Raw genomic sequence first — 16,975 nt, forward strand, 5'->3', positions numbered from 1 at the left:
GCCTTCCCTGCTGGAGCCTGTATGTAAAATTGAAAAAAAAAAAAAAAAGAAAAAAGGCAAAAAAATTCCCCCCCAAAACCGAATCAGTTGGGGTAACAAGTTGAAGTTCTTGCTAGCTGGAAAATTCATAGTTGTGAACCATTCTTTCTAAGTACGCTGACATTTTAAAGTATTTTCTTACGCAACAATCTAAAGCACAGGAAGCAATTACTATTTTTCCTTTTTTTTTTTTTATTATCTTTTTTTCGGGTATTGTATTGTGTTACACTAGTCAAATAATCTGTAAGTCTCATTCTGTCTCCTTTCTGATATTTAAAAGTCTTGGCAAGTATATTCCAATATCCCATTGAATCACGTGGGAAGTAGAATCATAGAATGAAAGCACCTTAAAGATCATCTAGTTCCACCCCCGCTGCCATGGGCAGGGACACCTCCCACTAGACCAGGCTGCCCAAAGCCCCATCCAGCCTGGCCTTGAACACTTCCAGGGATGGGGCACCCACAGCTTCCCTGGGCAACCTGTTCCAGTGCCTCACCACCCTCGTGAAAATTTTTTTCCTGATATCTAATCTAAGTCTAACCTCTTCCAGTTTGAAGCCATTACCCCTCATCCTATCACTACGTGCCCTTGTAAAAAGCCCCTCTCCAGCTTTCTTGTAGGCCCCCTTCAGGTACTGGAAGGCCTCTATAAGGTCTCCCTGGAGCCTTCTCTTCTCCAGGCTGAACAACCCTAACTCTCTCAGCCTGTCCTCATAGTAGCAAGATAAAATTTTGCCACCATGTTGGGGTTTGGGTCACAACAAACTAGGGCACACCATCTCGTTTTTGATATGCTCAGTAAATTCATTTCACTATTTTAGGTGTGGCTTATGTACGTGAGCAACAGAACAAAGCCGGCTCTTCCAAAAGCACACAGCCTGTGCTAATTCCATCCTCTCTTTTTTCAGGTGACTCCTCATCCTCAGAGACAGTCACAATCTGGCCTTAGAGAAGTGGATTTCATCTCTTATGCTCCCTGATCTGGAAGTGCAGTATGTTTCCCCACCACCTTCTTCCACCATTGAGTATTTGCTCTTTGGAGTAACTGAGGTACCATCTACAGACTCGGCTTTTTGGTCTTTTCTTCCTCCCTTATATCAATTAATAATATTGAATATGCTGGGCTAAATTCAGCTCTTGGATGAGCATCTCCCACTGGGTTTTATAGGTTTCTAAGTGCTCAAAAGCTCTGAAAATGGGCCTGTTCCTCTTCAATAAGTTAAAACATGAATGTGTCTAACTTCAGACAATAGATTTTAAATGTAGAGATTATAACAGTTTCCAGCATAGAACCATGGTTGCTTACAAACTTTTATGCCTTAGAAAAATAAGACGTTCATTATAATAGAACTGTTTGTCTTTATAATTAACAGGTTTAATCTATGAAACTATATTGATTGGTCATTACAGATCTACCCTTGGAAAGAAGATGCGCTGTTTCACAGGTAGTTCTGAAATGACATCGTAAGGATGGGCTGACGTCATTAACAGCTATAATCAATACGTGTTTTCTAAATGATTTTGAGTGCTTCTACAAATTGAATCCAGTTCACTTTTTTGATTTCAATTCTTCATTCACTGATAGTATAAACAATCAAGAAGTTCAATTTTCCCTTGGAGAAGCCAAACTAGCTCAGAATTACTGCTTATATTACATATTATGCTTATTTATATAAAGAGAGGGAGAGATTGGCTGAGAGAGTCAGATTGGCTGCCTTGGAGTGGAGCACATGTCGTTCCTCTTTGTGTTTAAGGTGTTTGACTCAGCTGTCTAAGGTTACCCAAACCATGCATTACTTAGTGCTGTCCATCTGAACATTACATCTGGCAACACTCATAGTAAGGTAAAAAAATAAAGTGCAGACAGAAAGAAGGAAGCAAAACCCACTCTTTGTCCTCTAATTTATTACTTGTATACTCTTACTGTATAACTGGTATGACTGTGGGAGATAATAAGTCATGATGGTATAGAGGCAGAAAAGAGAACAGCTTTTCCCTCCAATCAAATGTGTGATTCACTGGTACAAAATTCAAATGACGGACATGCATGTAAAGTGAGGACAAGAATAACCTCTTGCTGAGTTTCTCGTCTCACAAAGCACTATCTAGAAAATTTATTCCAGTCCTCACATTCTGTGTGACAAGCAAGAATATCCAAAAGATGAAATGATATAATAATTACGTCCAAAAGACGTAATGATTGTTTTCTTGCAGTTCAGTCTCCATTCCTAATAATCTCCAGAAAGCTGCCTTGTGTATCTGGAAGGAGAAGCATAAATTTGAGAGATCTTTAAACAGTTTCTAATAAGAAAAGATCATAACTTGAAAAATTAACTCAGCAGAAAAAAAAAATGCAATGAAAGTATTCATAAATAAAAAGCAAAAGTGTTCACACGGTCTTGGCAACAAGAAACTAAGAGGGAAATTAGAAAGATTTTCTTAACAGTCATGCTGAAAATAAACCAAACTTAGGTAAACTAATCCTAAATGCAGGTTGTTCGTGTTCTGCTAGTACCCGATTAGCATTTTGTGAACAGAGGTGTATTTCCAAAAAGGGTCAGTACAGCTCAGCAGTATCTGTCAGCGTCCCAGCTCTTCAATGTCATCATAGCTTGTATCTTCAAGAGCAGGGGATGAATGTCTCTCTGACTCAGAGGTCCTGTTTCCTGACACATTAGGACTCCGGTCTGAAAACATGAAGGGAAGAACACTCAGATAAACGTATATCCTGCAGGTATTACCTTTATATAGTTGTGCACTTGGCAGCATGGCCTGTCCGTTGTCTTCTCCAGAAATGAGAACCATAGATATGCATCGCTGTGAAAGCCCTGAGAAATGCTTGTCTCATCCAGCCTCCTGCTATACGTACACATATGCAAGGATCAGGCTTACTCTTCCCAGAAAACGAGTTACTGTTCTAACTGGAAACACTTCTACTAAAGGCAATTCTTCAAAATCCCTAGATAGCCCAACTCCATTCTACTGCCTCAAGCGTTATCTGACACGTTGCAAATTTAGTAGATCGGTCCTTGTCCATCCCACAAGTGTGCCCCGATGTGGCTCCTCATAGGAGCTCAGCCCATTGTCTTTGTTCGAAACCCATTAAGAAGATGTAACGCACCTTACTTACTGGGGCGTGTTGTTGCCTGCAAAGGTAGGAGACTTATTATGAGATAAAGGGGAAGAGCATCTTGGGATTATAGACAACTTACTATGGGCTGCTTCGAGAAGGAAACAAAAGCACAGAAAAGGAGGGATCAACATAGTTTGGGGAGGAAGAAACATGAGAAAATAGAATGATAACGGGATAAAAGGGGCTGGTGGCAAGTAAACCTTACCCTCGGGGTGGTCCATCTGCCAAAACCATGTGTCTCCAATTTAGAGACAAGGACGTCAGGCAGGACAGTGTCAAATGCTTTGCACAAGTCCAGGTAGATGATGTCAGTTGCTCTTCCTCTCTCCACCAACTCTGGAACCCCATTGTAGAAGGCCACCAAATTTGTCAGGCACGATTTGCCTTTAGTGAAGCCCTGTTGGCTGTCGCCCATCACCTCCTTATTTTCCATGTCCCTTAGCATAGTTTCCAGGAGGATCTGCTCCATGATCTTGCTGGGCACAGAGGTGAGACTGACTCACCTGTAGTTCCCTGGGTCTTCCTTTTTCCCCTTTTAAAAATGGGGGTTATGTTTCCCCTTTTCCAGTCAGCGGGAACTTCACTGGACTGCCACGACTTCTCAAATATAAGAGTTTGCTTAGTAAATTCCACTTCTAACTGCTTTCCTGATGAAGGGGGCTCTCCATTTTGTGTGTGTGTGTATGGAGGTCTAAGTGCCAGCAACCAGAGCTGGACCATGTGTCAGAGGGGTCTGTGCATCTGTGGTGCCAGCAACTGGAGAGACTGGAGTGGACAGAACTCTTCAAGTGCGACCAGCTCGGGTGGGACTCTGAGTCTCGGGAGCTCACATGCCCAGGCACCAGCAGCTGGGAGAGGTCAAGGGATCCAGGTGCTAGTTACTTGGTAGACTGGATGTCTAAGCCCAGTTACTGGGGGACGTGTTGTGCATATGCGTGGGTGTTAGTGTGCATGTGGGTTTGTGAAGTAACTGGAAAGCCATGGTTTTTTCCAGGACCAGTTACTGGACAGAGTGTCTAAGGCCAGTTACTGGCAGAAGGATAGTGTTCGTATGCATACGTGTGTGTGTAGGTCTGATTACCAGAAACTGGAGTGGGTCTGTGGGCCTCCAGGGTCCGTACATGCAGATGCCAGCAACTTCAGAGACCTAGGATCCAGGGACAGCTACTGGATAGATTGTCTAAAGCCAGCTGCTGGAGCGATCCATATATTGTGTGTACATACACATTTTCCACTAATTGGCTTTCATTGTGGTCATCCAGGGAGGGGAACAGGATGAGGCTATTGGTGCGGCTTGTGCTTTAGTGCTTTGTTTTCGGTCTGTGTTGGCTCTACAAGCCAGCCTTGTGTATCTCCATCTATGTATTATATGTTCGTGCATATATGTGCATGCCTACGCATGCTCAGCCTCACTACTGGCTGGATGTAGGGACATGGAACCTCCATCAGACTACCAGATTTAGCAAACCCTACTATCTTCTACTTGTTAGAAAGCAAACAACAGATGGGAGAGATGAATATACTTTAGCCATACAGAGTTTTTGCGAACAGCAAAGTTTGTCAATGCAACAGAGCAGCTTTGTATGAAGTCAACAGCAAGTGAGGTTCACAAAGACACCGAGAATTCCTTTAAGCAAGGTAGAGATATATACAACTTTATATATAATGTTAAAATGAATATAATCACGGGCTGTTAAAAAAAATCTCTAATGTTTCTCTAATCACTTTGAGTCCTAAAACATTTTGATTATTATTTTATGTCTTCAGTCTGTCAAATATATTTATCACTACCCCAAAAGGTGGAGTTGAGCTGCTGATCAGAAGGTGTTCCACAGTTATATTGAGAAAGAAAAGTCTATCTTAAATATTTTTTTTTGCTAATTCTTTTTGAATTAGATGGGCCTGACAAAATTTAGTGCTAGGATAAAAACCTAGCTGAATCCATCCTCCAGGCACTATCCACTGTCTTTAAAAACTCACAGAGAACAGGCTCTGAAAGACTGGGAAAACATGAACAACATATACTTATTTTTAAGATGATGTGTGAGGTAGAAGAAACAAGATTAGGAGTAGAAGAAAGTTCAACTTCAGAAAGATATGAGAACAAATAAACTACTTGTAAGGAGTCAGAAGAAAAAAAACCTGGTAGATAACAGATAACGTGGATTTGTCAAAAATAAATCACACCCGATAAATCTGATTTTTCTTTTAGATTATCTAAAAATGCTTTTATAAGGGAGTAGAAAAAATTTTCACAAGATACTTTTATAAGTAAACTAGAGAAATATGGTCTAACTCAAAGCTCAGTAGATTGGGTACAAATTCAGTCAAAAATGGTATTCTTAGTGTAGCTCAGTGTACCAAGTAAGATCCTTTGACAGCCCTAGATACAACTATGTATTTTTATTAACTCTTAAGATAAAAGACACCTGTTCTTATTACGTTTTCCAGATGATATTATAGTATACTGTAATTCAAATGATCCTGGCAGAGTATTCATAAACATAGAATGAAATTTAATAAGGACACATATAAGACTGCAGATGAAGAGAGAAGTGATAAACTGCATAATTAGAAAGATTGGTGTCTAATGGTGTGTAGTAATTTTACAGGCCAGGATTTGAAGATGCATCAGGCCAGACATTGAACACTCTCGGGAGTGTTATGCTGTTGCAAAAAAGGGAAACTTCACACTAGCATGCATAAACAGAAGGATATCCTGTAAGACATGAGGTGGTCCTTCTGCTCTACATGCCACTAGTAAAGTCACAGTACCATGCTGTACAGAAATACTGTAAAATTTTGGGTTGGAAACACTTTTTGGAAGATACGGACCTATTGACACAGCCTGATTGGAGACATACAGAATGAGCAGATGTCTAGTCAACAAGACCTAAGTAGAAAAATGACTAATTTAGGTTACGGCAGTCTAGAGAAATGAAATACAAAACAGAACTGAGGGGAGATATGTTAACAGTCTTCAAGTACTTAAAAGGCTGCTACAAAGATGAATGCAACTCCTGTATCTCCATGGTCATTGTAATTAGAAGTAACAATTTTAATTTGCAGCAGTGAAAACTTAGGTTAGGCCACAGGCAAGAATTCTATAGCTGTAAGGAAAACACTGCCTGGGTATAGATTACCTGCAGACGTTGTGGAAACACTGCGACTGAATGGCTGTAAGAACAGAATAACAAACATCTGACCTACACTTTTCATTTAAGTAAGTAGTGTTCCTCCCTGACAGTAGTTAGATAAAACCTAGGTGATCCCTTCAGGTACCCTCCACCTTGATTTTCCCTGAGTTCGCGACAGTAACTATAGATTATGAAAACTAACAGCACTGCTCTTCTGGACTCACCTGTCCGTGATTCCTTGTTTCTGTCACTTTCTTCAGAGATCCCAATGATTTCCTGCTCATTCTGACCAGAAAGAGAAGCATCTTTGGGTCCAGGAGCTTCTGTCACATCATCATAACCATCTTCCAGGGCATTTCCAGGCAGTGGAGAGACATCTGGAACAGTACAGGTATTAACTGTAACAGGGAGAGATCTTCCGCTAGAGAAAGCAGTAGCTGATGATCCAGCAATAAGGGCCTGTAATACTCATATTATTATGATGATAATGAATGATCATAAACCAAGAATCCTTCTGAGGACTCTAAGGTATTCCAGACAACAATGGTATAGCTCCAATAATTGTTATACATTGCTGTAACAAGTAGAAAGCGAAAATCAACATGGAGGAGGGACAGGAGGGGAAAGACGATCTGGAGAAGTAGACAATTAGTGACAGGCTTTATTTCAGAGTAAGATCCCCCATTGCATTTCATAATTGAACAATGACAAATTGCACCTTGTTTATCTCTGTGTAGCACCTGCTTCCTTGTCTTTTCATTACTTTAACGACCTTCTGTTAAATTTCTTTGAAATGTTCTAGCTAAGTAGCCACCCTTGGTCATTTGCCTATGGTTGTGGTTTAAGCCCAGCCAGCAACCAGAACCAACGCAGCCAGTCGCTCTCTCCCCCCTCTTCCAGGGTAGGGAGGGGAGGGACAAAAGGAGAAGAAAGGGAAAAAACTTGTGGGCTCGGATAAAGACAGTTTAATAGAACGGCAATGGAAGAGTAAAATAACAATAATAATAATGGTAAAAGAATACAGAGAATAAAACGATACAACACAAGTCACTCTTGCCACCCAATGATAGGTTGCCCATCCCATCCCGAGCACTAATCGCGGATTCCTGCCCCCTGCCTAACCCTCATTTATATACTGAGCTTGACATCTATGGTATGGAATATTCCTTTGTCTGTGCTCCCTCTCAGCTTCTATGGGAAGCTGAAAAAGACCTTGACTAATGTAAACGTTACCTAGCAACATCTAAAACAATAAGCCAGGACACTTATGGATGCATGGCTACAAATTTAGGCCAAACCTTTAGAGAAAAATGTCTGCAGTTCTGCTTCTCTTCTCCAGGCTGAACAACCCCAGCCTCATAGGAGAGGTGCTCCATCCCTCTGATCATTTTTGTGGCCCTCCTCTGGACCCACTCCAACAGGTCCGTGTCTTTCCTGTACTGAGGTCTCCAGAGCTGGATGCAGTGCTCCAGGTAGGGTGTCATGAGAGCAGAGTTGAGGGGCAGAATCACCTCCATCGACCTGCTGGAGGTCCCTCTGGATGTCATCCTTTCCCTCAAGCGTATCAACTGCAGCACTCAGGTTGACAGCAAACTTGCTGAGAGTACACTCAATCCCACTACCTATGTCATTAATAAGGATATTAAACAGTACTGGTTCCAGTACGGACCCCTGGGAGACACAACTTGTTACTGATGTTCATTTGGACATCGAGCCTTTGACTGCAACTCTTTAGATGCGGCCATCCAGCCAATTCCTTATTCATTCATAAAACTCAGTTTTGTGAGTAGCCAGCGCTCTGATTCCTCAGGGGCAGCTAGCGCTGTGGTCTGTACTCAACTGGAAGCCATCCCTCAGAGAATATTAGCTTTCACTGTTTTATAGTATATACATACACACATGGGCATACGAATAATACGTATATAAAATTTAAAGTCAATCAAAGCACTCCTACTTCACTTTTTACCTAGTACTCAGTATTCAATCTGAATAAGAAAAAGAGATCTTATTTGGAATAATTGTCTTCGTGATGAGCATTTCCAAGCAAGTACAGAAAAGAAAAGCTTTTAATTTAAATAATAAAAAAATCTTAATATAAGGAAAACAACAGAAATAAAGACGTTAACACAAGAGAGAGTTAGGGATATGGGCAGCCGAGGTCCAAAACTGCTTGTGCATTTGGCAGTTGAACTCTGAGACCAGCTGAGAGCTAAGATCAGCTGTAGGAAAATGAAATCCTTCTCCAAACACTTTCTCTTCCTCAGCTTTTTCAAATTAAAACAAAACAAAACAAAAAACCAAACAAAAAAACCACATCTGGCAAACTGCTTTTTTCTTCAGATCACTGAGATTAAAATTCCCTGATCAACTCCAATGGTATGCCACTGTTCTTATTTGGAGCTCTGTCTAAATTCTCCCCATGTAGCTCAGAAATGAAGCTTACAAGCTGTTACAGCTGCAATTTCTGGGAGAAGCAGCTGTCACATTGTTGGATTCATGTGACTGCATCTTGTGAAAAGTGCAATAATACTAGCAAACATTTATTTTCAACTTCCGATACAGAAGAGAAGACTAGCACTTGTATACGAGATTGTATGACATTCTTCCACCACAAGAGTTAAACAGAAATTTTTTGGTTCACATCAAAACATCAATAGTGGACATGAAGTGCAGCAAGAAACTAGTTTAATCACCAATAATGCTTTGGAAATGAAAAACTACTCTGATTTTGGGTCTCTTTCTTTATAGAATACCCATCTTCTATTACCTTGAGGTGCTCCAGGACCATTTTCTTCATCACTGTCCCCGCTATAAAACCGTGCCTTTGTTTTTGAACTCTCTGAATAATAATCTAGGAGAATGAGAAAGAGTGTGATATCAGATTAAATTCTCCTTACCTGCTAAGACTGCATCATGAGGAAAAGAATAGGCTACAGCAATACCACACAAGTCAAGAAGGTTCTTGGGCAGTCAGTATTACTCCTGCAAGGTAAAGGGCTTACAGAATCCCTCAGGGGGCTCACAGGGCCTCTCGTGGCTCTTTGGGAGGCAAGCCACGACAGGAGAAAAGCAGTCGACAGGAGGAAGCCTACAGAGACACGTAGCTGCTGGGAAGGAGATACAATTATTCCTTTGTTTGTTCCTGCTTCAAATAATTGCAGCAAAAGCCTTTTTTTGGCAGGGAAAGAAGGGGTTTTTTTGGTTGTTTCACCTATACTGACCTATGGTCTATGGCTGCAGTGAAGATAGCACAGAATGAATTGTCCCTAGGAGAGGAATTGTCAGAGTCCAGTGGGCAGGAAACCCCTCTCCTCAAATCTAGGAATTTTCCTTTTCCCTGTGGATTTGGGAGCTGCAAAGTATCAGATGGGGATCTGGGCCACCAGGAGGAGATAGCCTCAGTTATTTTCCTTTGACAAGATCAAGACACACAGACCTGAAAGGCCAGTCATGCTCTGCTTTTCCCTCATTAGGTTATAGTCGATCTCCTCATAGACGGCCTCAGAGAAGGGGTCATAGGATAGTCTGGAGCCTGAAAGTAAAAGGCAGTGATCACTCACAGTCTCTGGGATCGTGAAAAGGAGAAGTGACCTAAATTGGGTCTATGTGGCCTAGTTGGTACCCAGAAATTCACCAAGAGGTGCCAGCTGGGGATAAGCACTGCTGGGCTGAATCTTTCACTGCCAGATGGTAAGTGAAAATCTCAGCGTGGCAGCAGATGCCATTCATCCCGGTCACCCATCCCCCCAGCCTCCCCATCCAACTAAACGGCTCCAGCTGTGTGGAGGAGGTGTTCCATACCAGTCCTGAGGGACCCACCTCTCTGCTGTGCCCTGGCACTTCGGATCTGTCCAGCGAGAATGGCAAGGACCATGCAGAGAAGGGCCCCCAGGACAATGCAGAAGATGACAGGCATTGAAATTCTTGTGCTCTCTGTTGCAGGGCGGCGGGGACGATCTGAGTGGAAATGAAGAAGCAATAGGTAGAGAATCAGGTGACCCAAAGGGCTGCTTCTCTGTAGCCTCCTGCTGTGCTGGCAGGGTCAGGCGGGCCACCAGCTGCCCAGTTGTGGGTCCTGCTCAAGCAGCCAGAATTCAGCAGCTGGGGATAGTGCCACTCGGCTCTCCTTTGCAAAAGGCTGCAGGAGATGCTTTCTCATGAGCTGGAATATACTGCTGATTTACCTGCTATGCAGTATTGGGGACATTAAATCCTCATTTGATGGGAGAAAGAAAGGGGGAAGAAGGAACGTTTTACCTGCTCTAGTGGGCGATGCTGTTGTTTCTGTCACACCTGCAAAAGGAAGGCGAGTCCAGATTAAGGAAGAGGCAAGTGTGAAAAATAGCAAGAACATCTCCACATCATTTGTGAGGTTCCTGTAGTCAAAATTATGAGGGGGCTAGTCACTGGGGTGTACAGCTGACATAATGTTCCTCTATCCACCTCCTTCCCAGGTCTGTGTAATAAGCCAAAGGACCAGTCACTAACCGGAGCAATTCACAGCAGCATCTTCCTTATGATCACAGTTCTTGCCAAACAAGGGCTTGGCAGGACATTCCCAAAGAGACAGCTCTGTTCCTTTGCAGTGCACCTTCTCCAACCAGATGGGACCAGTCCCTTCCCCAAAGGCGGCTTCACTCAGAGCAGACACAGCAGATCCACAACCCATCTGCCTGCATACAACATTAGCATCTGCCACGTCCCAGGAATCATCACAGACTGTTCCCCAAGAACCTTGGTGCCAAATCTCCACTCTGCCTGAACATCCGTCCTCTCCTCCTATGACTCGTAACTTCTCCCTGTCTGCAAAACACAGAAACCTTCTGTATTGCTGAAACTGCAGGAAGGTCCGAAGTGACCAACAAGGAGAAACAAAGAGGGAGAGGTACCTGAACAACTTGTAGAGTTTGGACACTCAGCAAATGTGGCTGGAGACATTGCCTCTTTTCTTCCTGCAGAATTTAAATACTGAGGTAAATTCATTGTTCTCTGAAAAGAGCGAGGGAGTATAAAATGCCTGAAAATTAATTAAGTAAATTTTTTCCTATGAGATTGAGATAGATATATATATATATATATGGCCTATTTAGTATTTGGTGGATCACTTTGTCTATTGCTGTGAATTAAATAATCTTCCTGATGACTGTGCTTTCTTTATTCTTGTGTGAGGCAGCTGCCGTCCCTTTCAAGAGATCTGAATGTCATCTAGAATTCATTTGTGTTATAGTGGGAACCCACAGTATGAAATACTGTCATAAGAGCAGGCATTAGAAATGGACCTTTAGAACTGAACTAATTCATACACTTGTCCATGGCTGTGTGCGTGCATGTGTGTACATGGACATATGCGCTGGTATGCCTCCATACATGTAGAAACACATACATGCCTCCAGACTTCTTGAGAAGTCTGATCCTAACTCAGATCTCACAGACTGACCATGTGTCATGGATTTTTGCTTTAAAAATGCACAATGGCACCATCCTATCGGGGACTTCTTGGGATTTCCACTGGGTAACTGCACTCATTGACACTCCTGTAATTTTAATTCACTCATTTACATCAAGGATATAGCCAAAGAAAAGTGTTTCTGCCATTTGCATGAAACTAGAAATAATATATATCAGATAGCAAATGAACATGAGGTAATTACTACAGTGTCCATATATGCATGCACAGGTTTATGTGTATGTCTGAGTAGTCCCGTACAGATGCATTTCTAATTACCAGAGCAAGAAATATGGGTCTCTTCTGCTCGGTTACCACATGACTGAGCATCCCAGGGGTCTGACTGACATTGCCAGAGAGAGTTATGTTGTTCAGTACACTCGATGTGGTCCAGCCATGTGGGCCCAGAACCTGGGCCGTATTTGAAGTCTGCTGCGATTTCCCCCCCATCTCCGCAGTTCAGGTGTTTGCACACAGTTATTGCAGTGAGTTGAGACATACGATTGGAGCAAATACTCCCCCATGTCCCATTGTAGAAAACTTCTAGACGCCCAGCACAGTCACTGCCATTCACCAGCCTCAGATCCAGGAACTCTAGAAGTGAAGACATAAAAATGGAATTAGAGGGGCCTGACCCTGCTAGGAACTTGGCTGTGATAAGTGAAAACCAGAATCTGCTAATAATCCTGCTAATCACTCTGAATGAGAAGGTGCCAGAGGAAACCACTACAGAGTGGTAAACGCTTAAAACCAAAAAATTGTACAGTGATCCTCTCTGGTTAGCCAGCATTCACCAGCATCTGCACAAACAAACAACAGTGATGGCCACACCACACAGTCGCAGGCATATTTCTTTGGTGTGTTGAAGCGTACGTGCCATTCCTCTGATCTGTTGAAGTTTTGGTGCGCAACGACTTGCTTACAGTAATTTAGGAGCCTGCTGGAATAGTTCCCCTGCAGAAGCACAGGGCACCCCTGCAGCCTCTGGTGCCTGAAACCCTGCCAGTTACAGACAATACATTTCACCGGCCACCTCTGAGAAACACCTATTTAAGAGAAGTGTTTGAACATACATCCATTATACACTCTACTTTACCATCACCATAATCATAAAATACATGCATTATAAACTCTACTCTTAGTCCCAGACAACAGGTACTGACGTTGTAACAATGTGCACATGTTGTCAATAAAATGCTACCTCTCATTCTGGGAACAACAGTATAGGAGTTAACATCATACCAATCTCAACATACATTTATTACAAAATTCAGACCTTGTGCCTGGAAAACGCATGAACAAGAATGTAGTTTATGAGGCAAAGTAAGATTACTCTCTTCTGTTTACTTGATGTAAAGGCACACATTTCATTGTTCTTTTTCCAAAGACCAACCTGTAAGTAAACCCTGCTCTTCGAACAGTAAAGACCACTTTCTTAGGAATTTCAACTGTTGCAGGCTTCCCAATCCAAGCATCAGGACTGGCTGGTACTTTATCACCCAGCTGAGCTCATGTTTTCTTTTGGGCTGCTATGACAAGTTCCTGGTTCAAGGTTAGCTAGCCACACAGGTGAGGAAGGCGAGGATGTCATTCATTCCCTGATAGATCCTTTCCCTAGTGTTTTTAGCATGGATTTAAGTAAACCATCGCACAGCTCTACTTTTCCAGCTACGTGGTGATGTACCCACTCTACTCATTCTTGAATGGTTGTATTTTTGTAATGACTTACATTGTCTGATTCCTGCCTAAGCAGCATTCCATGGTGCCAACAGAGATGTTTCTCTGTTCCTTCTAGGATGCTACCTGCATTTGCTGTTTGAGTGGGGAAAGCTTCTAACCACCCTTGTGATGCTCTGCCACTGTGAGAGCATCTGCCAGTGGTGTTGGGGAGGAAGGGGTTGGTCTATATAATTCATTTGCCAGGTGTCTCCAAACATTCATTTCTTTCCCTGTGCATACTGTTTCATCACTCACACTGTATATCGCGTTATTCCACAGACATCACACAGCCTAATTGCTTGCATTATGTCTTCCCAAGACAAACCTCAGCAGCCTTCTCTGTCCTCAATCCCTCATAGCATGCTCAGCAGTTTCATAGGCTCATCTATCTAAAAATAGTTTTCCTTTACGCTCCCATCCCAAATCTCTACTGACATGTTGAGCCAGCTGTTCAGCTTGGTTGCTGTGTTTCTCTTCTTGAGTTGTCTTTGAATTTGGGATATATGCATTATTAGCATGACATACTAAGCAGGTCTTTCTTCAAGCAGTGATTGTACTACTTTCCATACTTCTCCTCAAAATGGTTTTCCTCACTGCTGCCAGTTATCACAGTTTCATTCTTTAAGTGATTTCCCTACCACGTTATTCACCATCCAGGAGTCTGTATACATGGGTCTGTCAATGCTCCTGGCTATTTTCAAGGCCTTCCAAAGTTCTTCAAGTCTCCTTCAAGATGGCAGCTTCTCTTGTAGAGGGGTTCCAAGGATTTCCAGTGCCTGTTTCCTGCTGTGCTTTTGCAGGATCCATCATCAGTGAACAAACTCTGTTGTCTACTTTCAGTACTTAATTCATCATATGCTAGGGTTTCGACAGCCAAAGATGTTTGGTCTTCCTCATACTATTGATTTACCAGCTATTGACTTAGTAAATTCAACTAATCCTGGTCCGGAACCTGAACCGATATGTGCAGATTGGTAAAGGGCCAGTAGCCTTTTTTGCCAGGTAGTTGTGATTGCTCTTCCATCAGTAGTCTTGAATCCTTGAACCTAAAATTCAGGACAGCTAGTCTAGGACATAACCACAGTGACTGCTCTGTACTCACTTCAGTGGCACTCAGACAGCCTCTGCACATGCAGCTAGGACTTCTTGTTCTAGAGGGGAGAAGATATCTTCTGCTCCTTTGTGGCTCTGACTCCAGAGTTCCAACAGTGTCTCTCATCTCTTGAGATGCTCATTGCCACAAGCTCCATTTAATGCTTTTCTTTCCTGCATGTGTATATTACACTTTTTTTGGGTATTGCTACCTACCCATATTGGTCCTAATGGCATGGCATGGACTATCTTCTGTTGATCAGCTCCAAAGCTTGCTGGTGTTCCTCTTACCACTCAAAATGAGACTTATTTCACGTCACTTGGTATGTGGGTTTGGTCAATTGGCTGTAACAGGGGATGCGTGTACATCAAAATCCAGTAATGCCAAAGAAGCCCTGGGTTCTTGTTTATTGCATGGAGGCCCATGGTGCTTATCCAAGCAATGTGATCAGCTGGCATATATCTCCATCCATTTTTAATGGCTTAAACCTGAATTTCTTGAGGAGGCCTTTTTACTTCAGAGTGCTTAATGGCAAATCCAGCACTGAGAGGGGTAATGATTTTCTATAGCCCTTTAATTCTACTTCTGGAGTTGTTCCTCCAATCAAAACATCATCAAGGTAGAGGAAAAGTTCTTTGGCATTCTGTTGCTTTAAATTTTTGTGGATGCTGCCATGGCAGATGCAAAGGGCTGTTGGTTCCAGGCGTACTGCATACCACTGCGGTGAAGGCAAACTGAAGTTTTGCTTCTTTGACCAGTGGGATTAAAAAAAAAAAAAAAAGCAGCAGTTGTAGCATGCCAGATGTATTCTTTAGCTTCTAGCTCATACAAAAGTGACAATGTGTCTGGAACTGTAACAGCTAGTGGAGGTGTGACTTTATTCAGAGCTCTGAAGGCTGTTGTAAACGATTATTCTCCAGCAGATCTCCACACAGGTAGACAGGACTGTTGTAAGGTGACTGTTTGTTTAAGACCAACCCTTGTTTTTCCAGGGAAACAATTATTTTGGGGATTTCATCAGTGTCCCCTTGGTCAGTTTGATACTACTTTCAGCAAATTACTTGTATTGCCAAGGGACCGACACCTGGGTTTATTTAAGCAAATTCAGCAATGTTTGGGTGATTAGAGAGTCCTGGGGAGTCCCATAGCTGGTTCTTACCTGTGCAAGCCACACTGCCTATTCCAAAAAACCCAAAGCCTTCCTTACACATCCATCCATCTTCAGTGGTCAAGATAGTCAAGCAAGGATGACAGGGACAGTAGGGCCAGTGGCCACAAGTGAGGTGTACCAAACCCATCTATTCAAGCTTAGGTTCCCTTCTTCGAAAGCTGGGCATGTTTTGGACTTAACATCCTCTAGTTACTCCAAGAACTCTTTGTTTATCACTGCTACACAAAGAGGACAATAAGGTGCACTGAGCACCGCAATTATTAGGTACCCACTAGGGCACAGTATTGTTGAGGCAAGGGTGCCTGGCCACCTTGTCTGGACAGTCAAAATTATTTGGTTAGCTTCATCCACTGCCAGGCCAGGGAGAACCCCCCTGATGCATTAAGTTCAAATCAGTTGTCAGAGCAGTATGTGGTCCAGAAGTGGGGGCAGCAGAAGAAAATAGTTTAAATAAGCTCTCACCTCTCTCCTGTGCCCACAATGCTAGGTCTGTGAAGGGCTTTTCCTCCCAGTCTCTCATATTGTCTCCCTTTTCTTTCAGATACATCCTAAAGTCCTGGCGTGTAGGAGGGGAACATGCAGAATTCTCATTCTCTCTTCATGTTTTTCCTGAGGTTGACCATACTGCTGGATCCTCGGTATTATCCTCATCTGTGCTGTTAGCTTGCGCTCTTCTTCTGGCGTCCTCACTCCAGAATGGTAAACATAGGTTACTCCTTGATCAACAGGCCATCCCGCCAGATGGTACAAGAGGGGCATTAGCAACTGTGCCTAGCCATTGGAGATTTCAAGCCCTAACATTAGTGATCACAAGCTTTTCAGGGTCCCTCTCCCTTTGCCTGTAACCACACTCCAGGAGTCCAGGAGACTGCTGTTGATTATCTCCTTCTTCCCAGTCCTTTCAAAGGGGTATTTTGTTTGTAGGATCAGCAGGATCAGGCACCACTCAACACATCTCTCCAGAAACTGATCCCAGAGCCCTGCTACGTTGTTCAGGACAGTGTTTACAAGTGTCTTATGCCCAAGCTCCCCAAAGTCCTGCTGTCTCAAGCTTTCAGCTGTATCTCATCTGCTCTGGTGTCCCAGCAATGCCACTGCAGAGCAGGGACTGTAAGTTTCTCCACATTTCTCTATTCATTTACACTCAGAGTAAAGACCCATTGAGTGGTCACAGTCTGGAGAGCAGCGTACCCTTTTCTGTGGGGCTCCTTAATTACTGTAACTAGGGCTGTCTGAA

At 42.9% G+C, this 16,975-nt stretch overlaps 1 protein-coding gene and 1 long non-coding RNA gene across 2 annotated transcripts in view; one reads left to right on the forward strand and one right to left on the reverse strand.

Moving 5' to 3' along the window:
- Positions 1-922: 922 nt before the first annotated feature.
- LOC128913890 (uncharacterized) lies at positions 923-7,878 on the forward strand. The gene is made up of 3 exons (XR_008468099.1): positions 923-1,089; positions 6,570-6,700; positions 7,649-7,878. It is a non-coding gene; the product is annotated as an uncharacterized LOC128913890 (long non-coding RNA).
- Positions 1,347-16,975, reverse strand: part of LOC128913884 (antigen WC1.1-like) — a 33,010-nt gene continuing 17,381 nt past the window's right edge. Inside the window, exons 8-16 of the mRNA XM_054212225.1 lie at positions 12,035-12,349; positions 11,199-11,261; positions 10,798-11,112; positions 10,567-10,602; positions 10,129-10,266; positions 9,746-9,841; positions 9,077-9,160; positions 6,534-6,686; positions 1,347-2,726 (exon numbers count right to left, since the gene is read on the reverse strand). Of these exons, the coding sequence (XP_054068200.1) occupies positions 2,620-2,726; positions 6,534-6,686; positions 9,077-9,160; positions 9,746-9,841; positions 10,129-10,266; positions 10,567-10,602; positions 10,798-11,112; positions 11,199-11,261; positions 12,035-12,349 (1,307 nt within the window). The 3' untranslated portion in view covers positions 1,347-2,619. The remainder of the gene's footprint in view (positions 2,727-6,533; positions 6,687-9,076; positions 9,161-9,745; positions 9,842-10,128; positions 10,267-10,566; positions 10,603-10,797; positions 11,113-11,198; positions 11,262-12,034; positions 12,350-16,975) is intronic.

The sequence above is a fragment of the Rissa tridactyla genome, chromosome 1, assembly GCF_028500815.1.
Source record: "Rissa tridactyla isolate bRisTri1 chromosome 1, bRisTri1.patW.cur.20221130, whole genome shotgun sequence".
In the NCBI taxonomy this organism is placed as follows: Eukaryota; Metazoa; Chordata; class Aves; order Charadriiformes; family Laridae; genus Rissa; species Rissa tridactyla.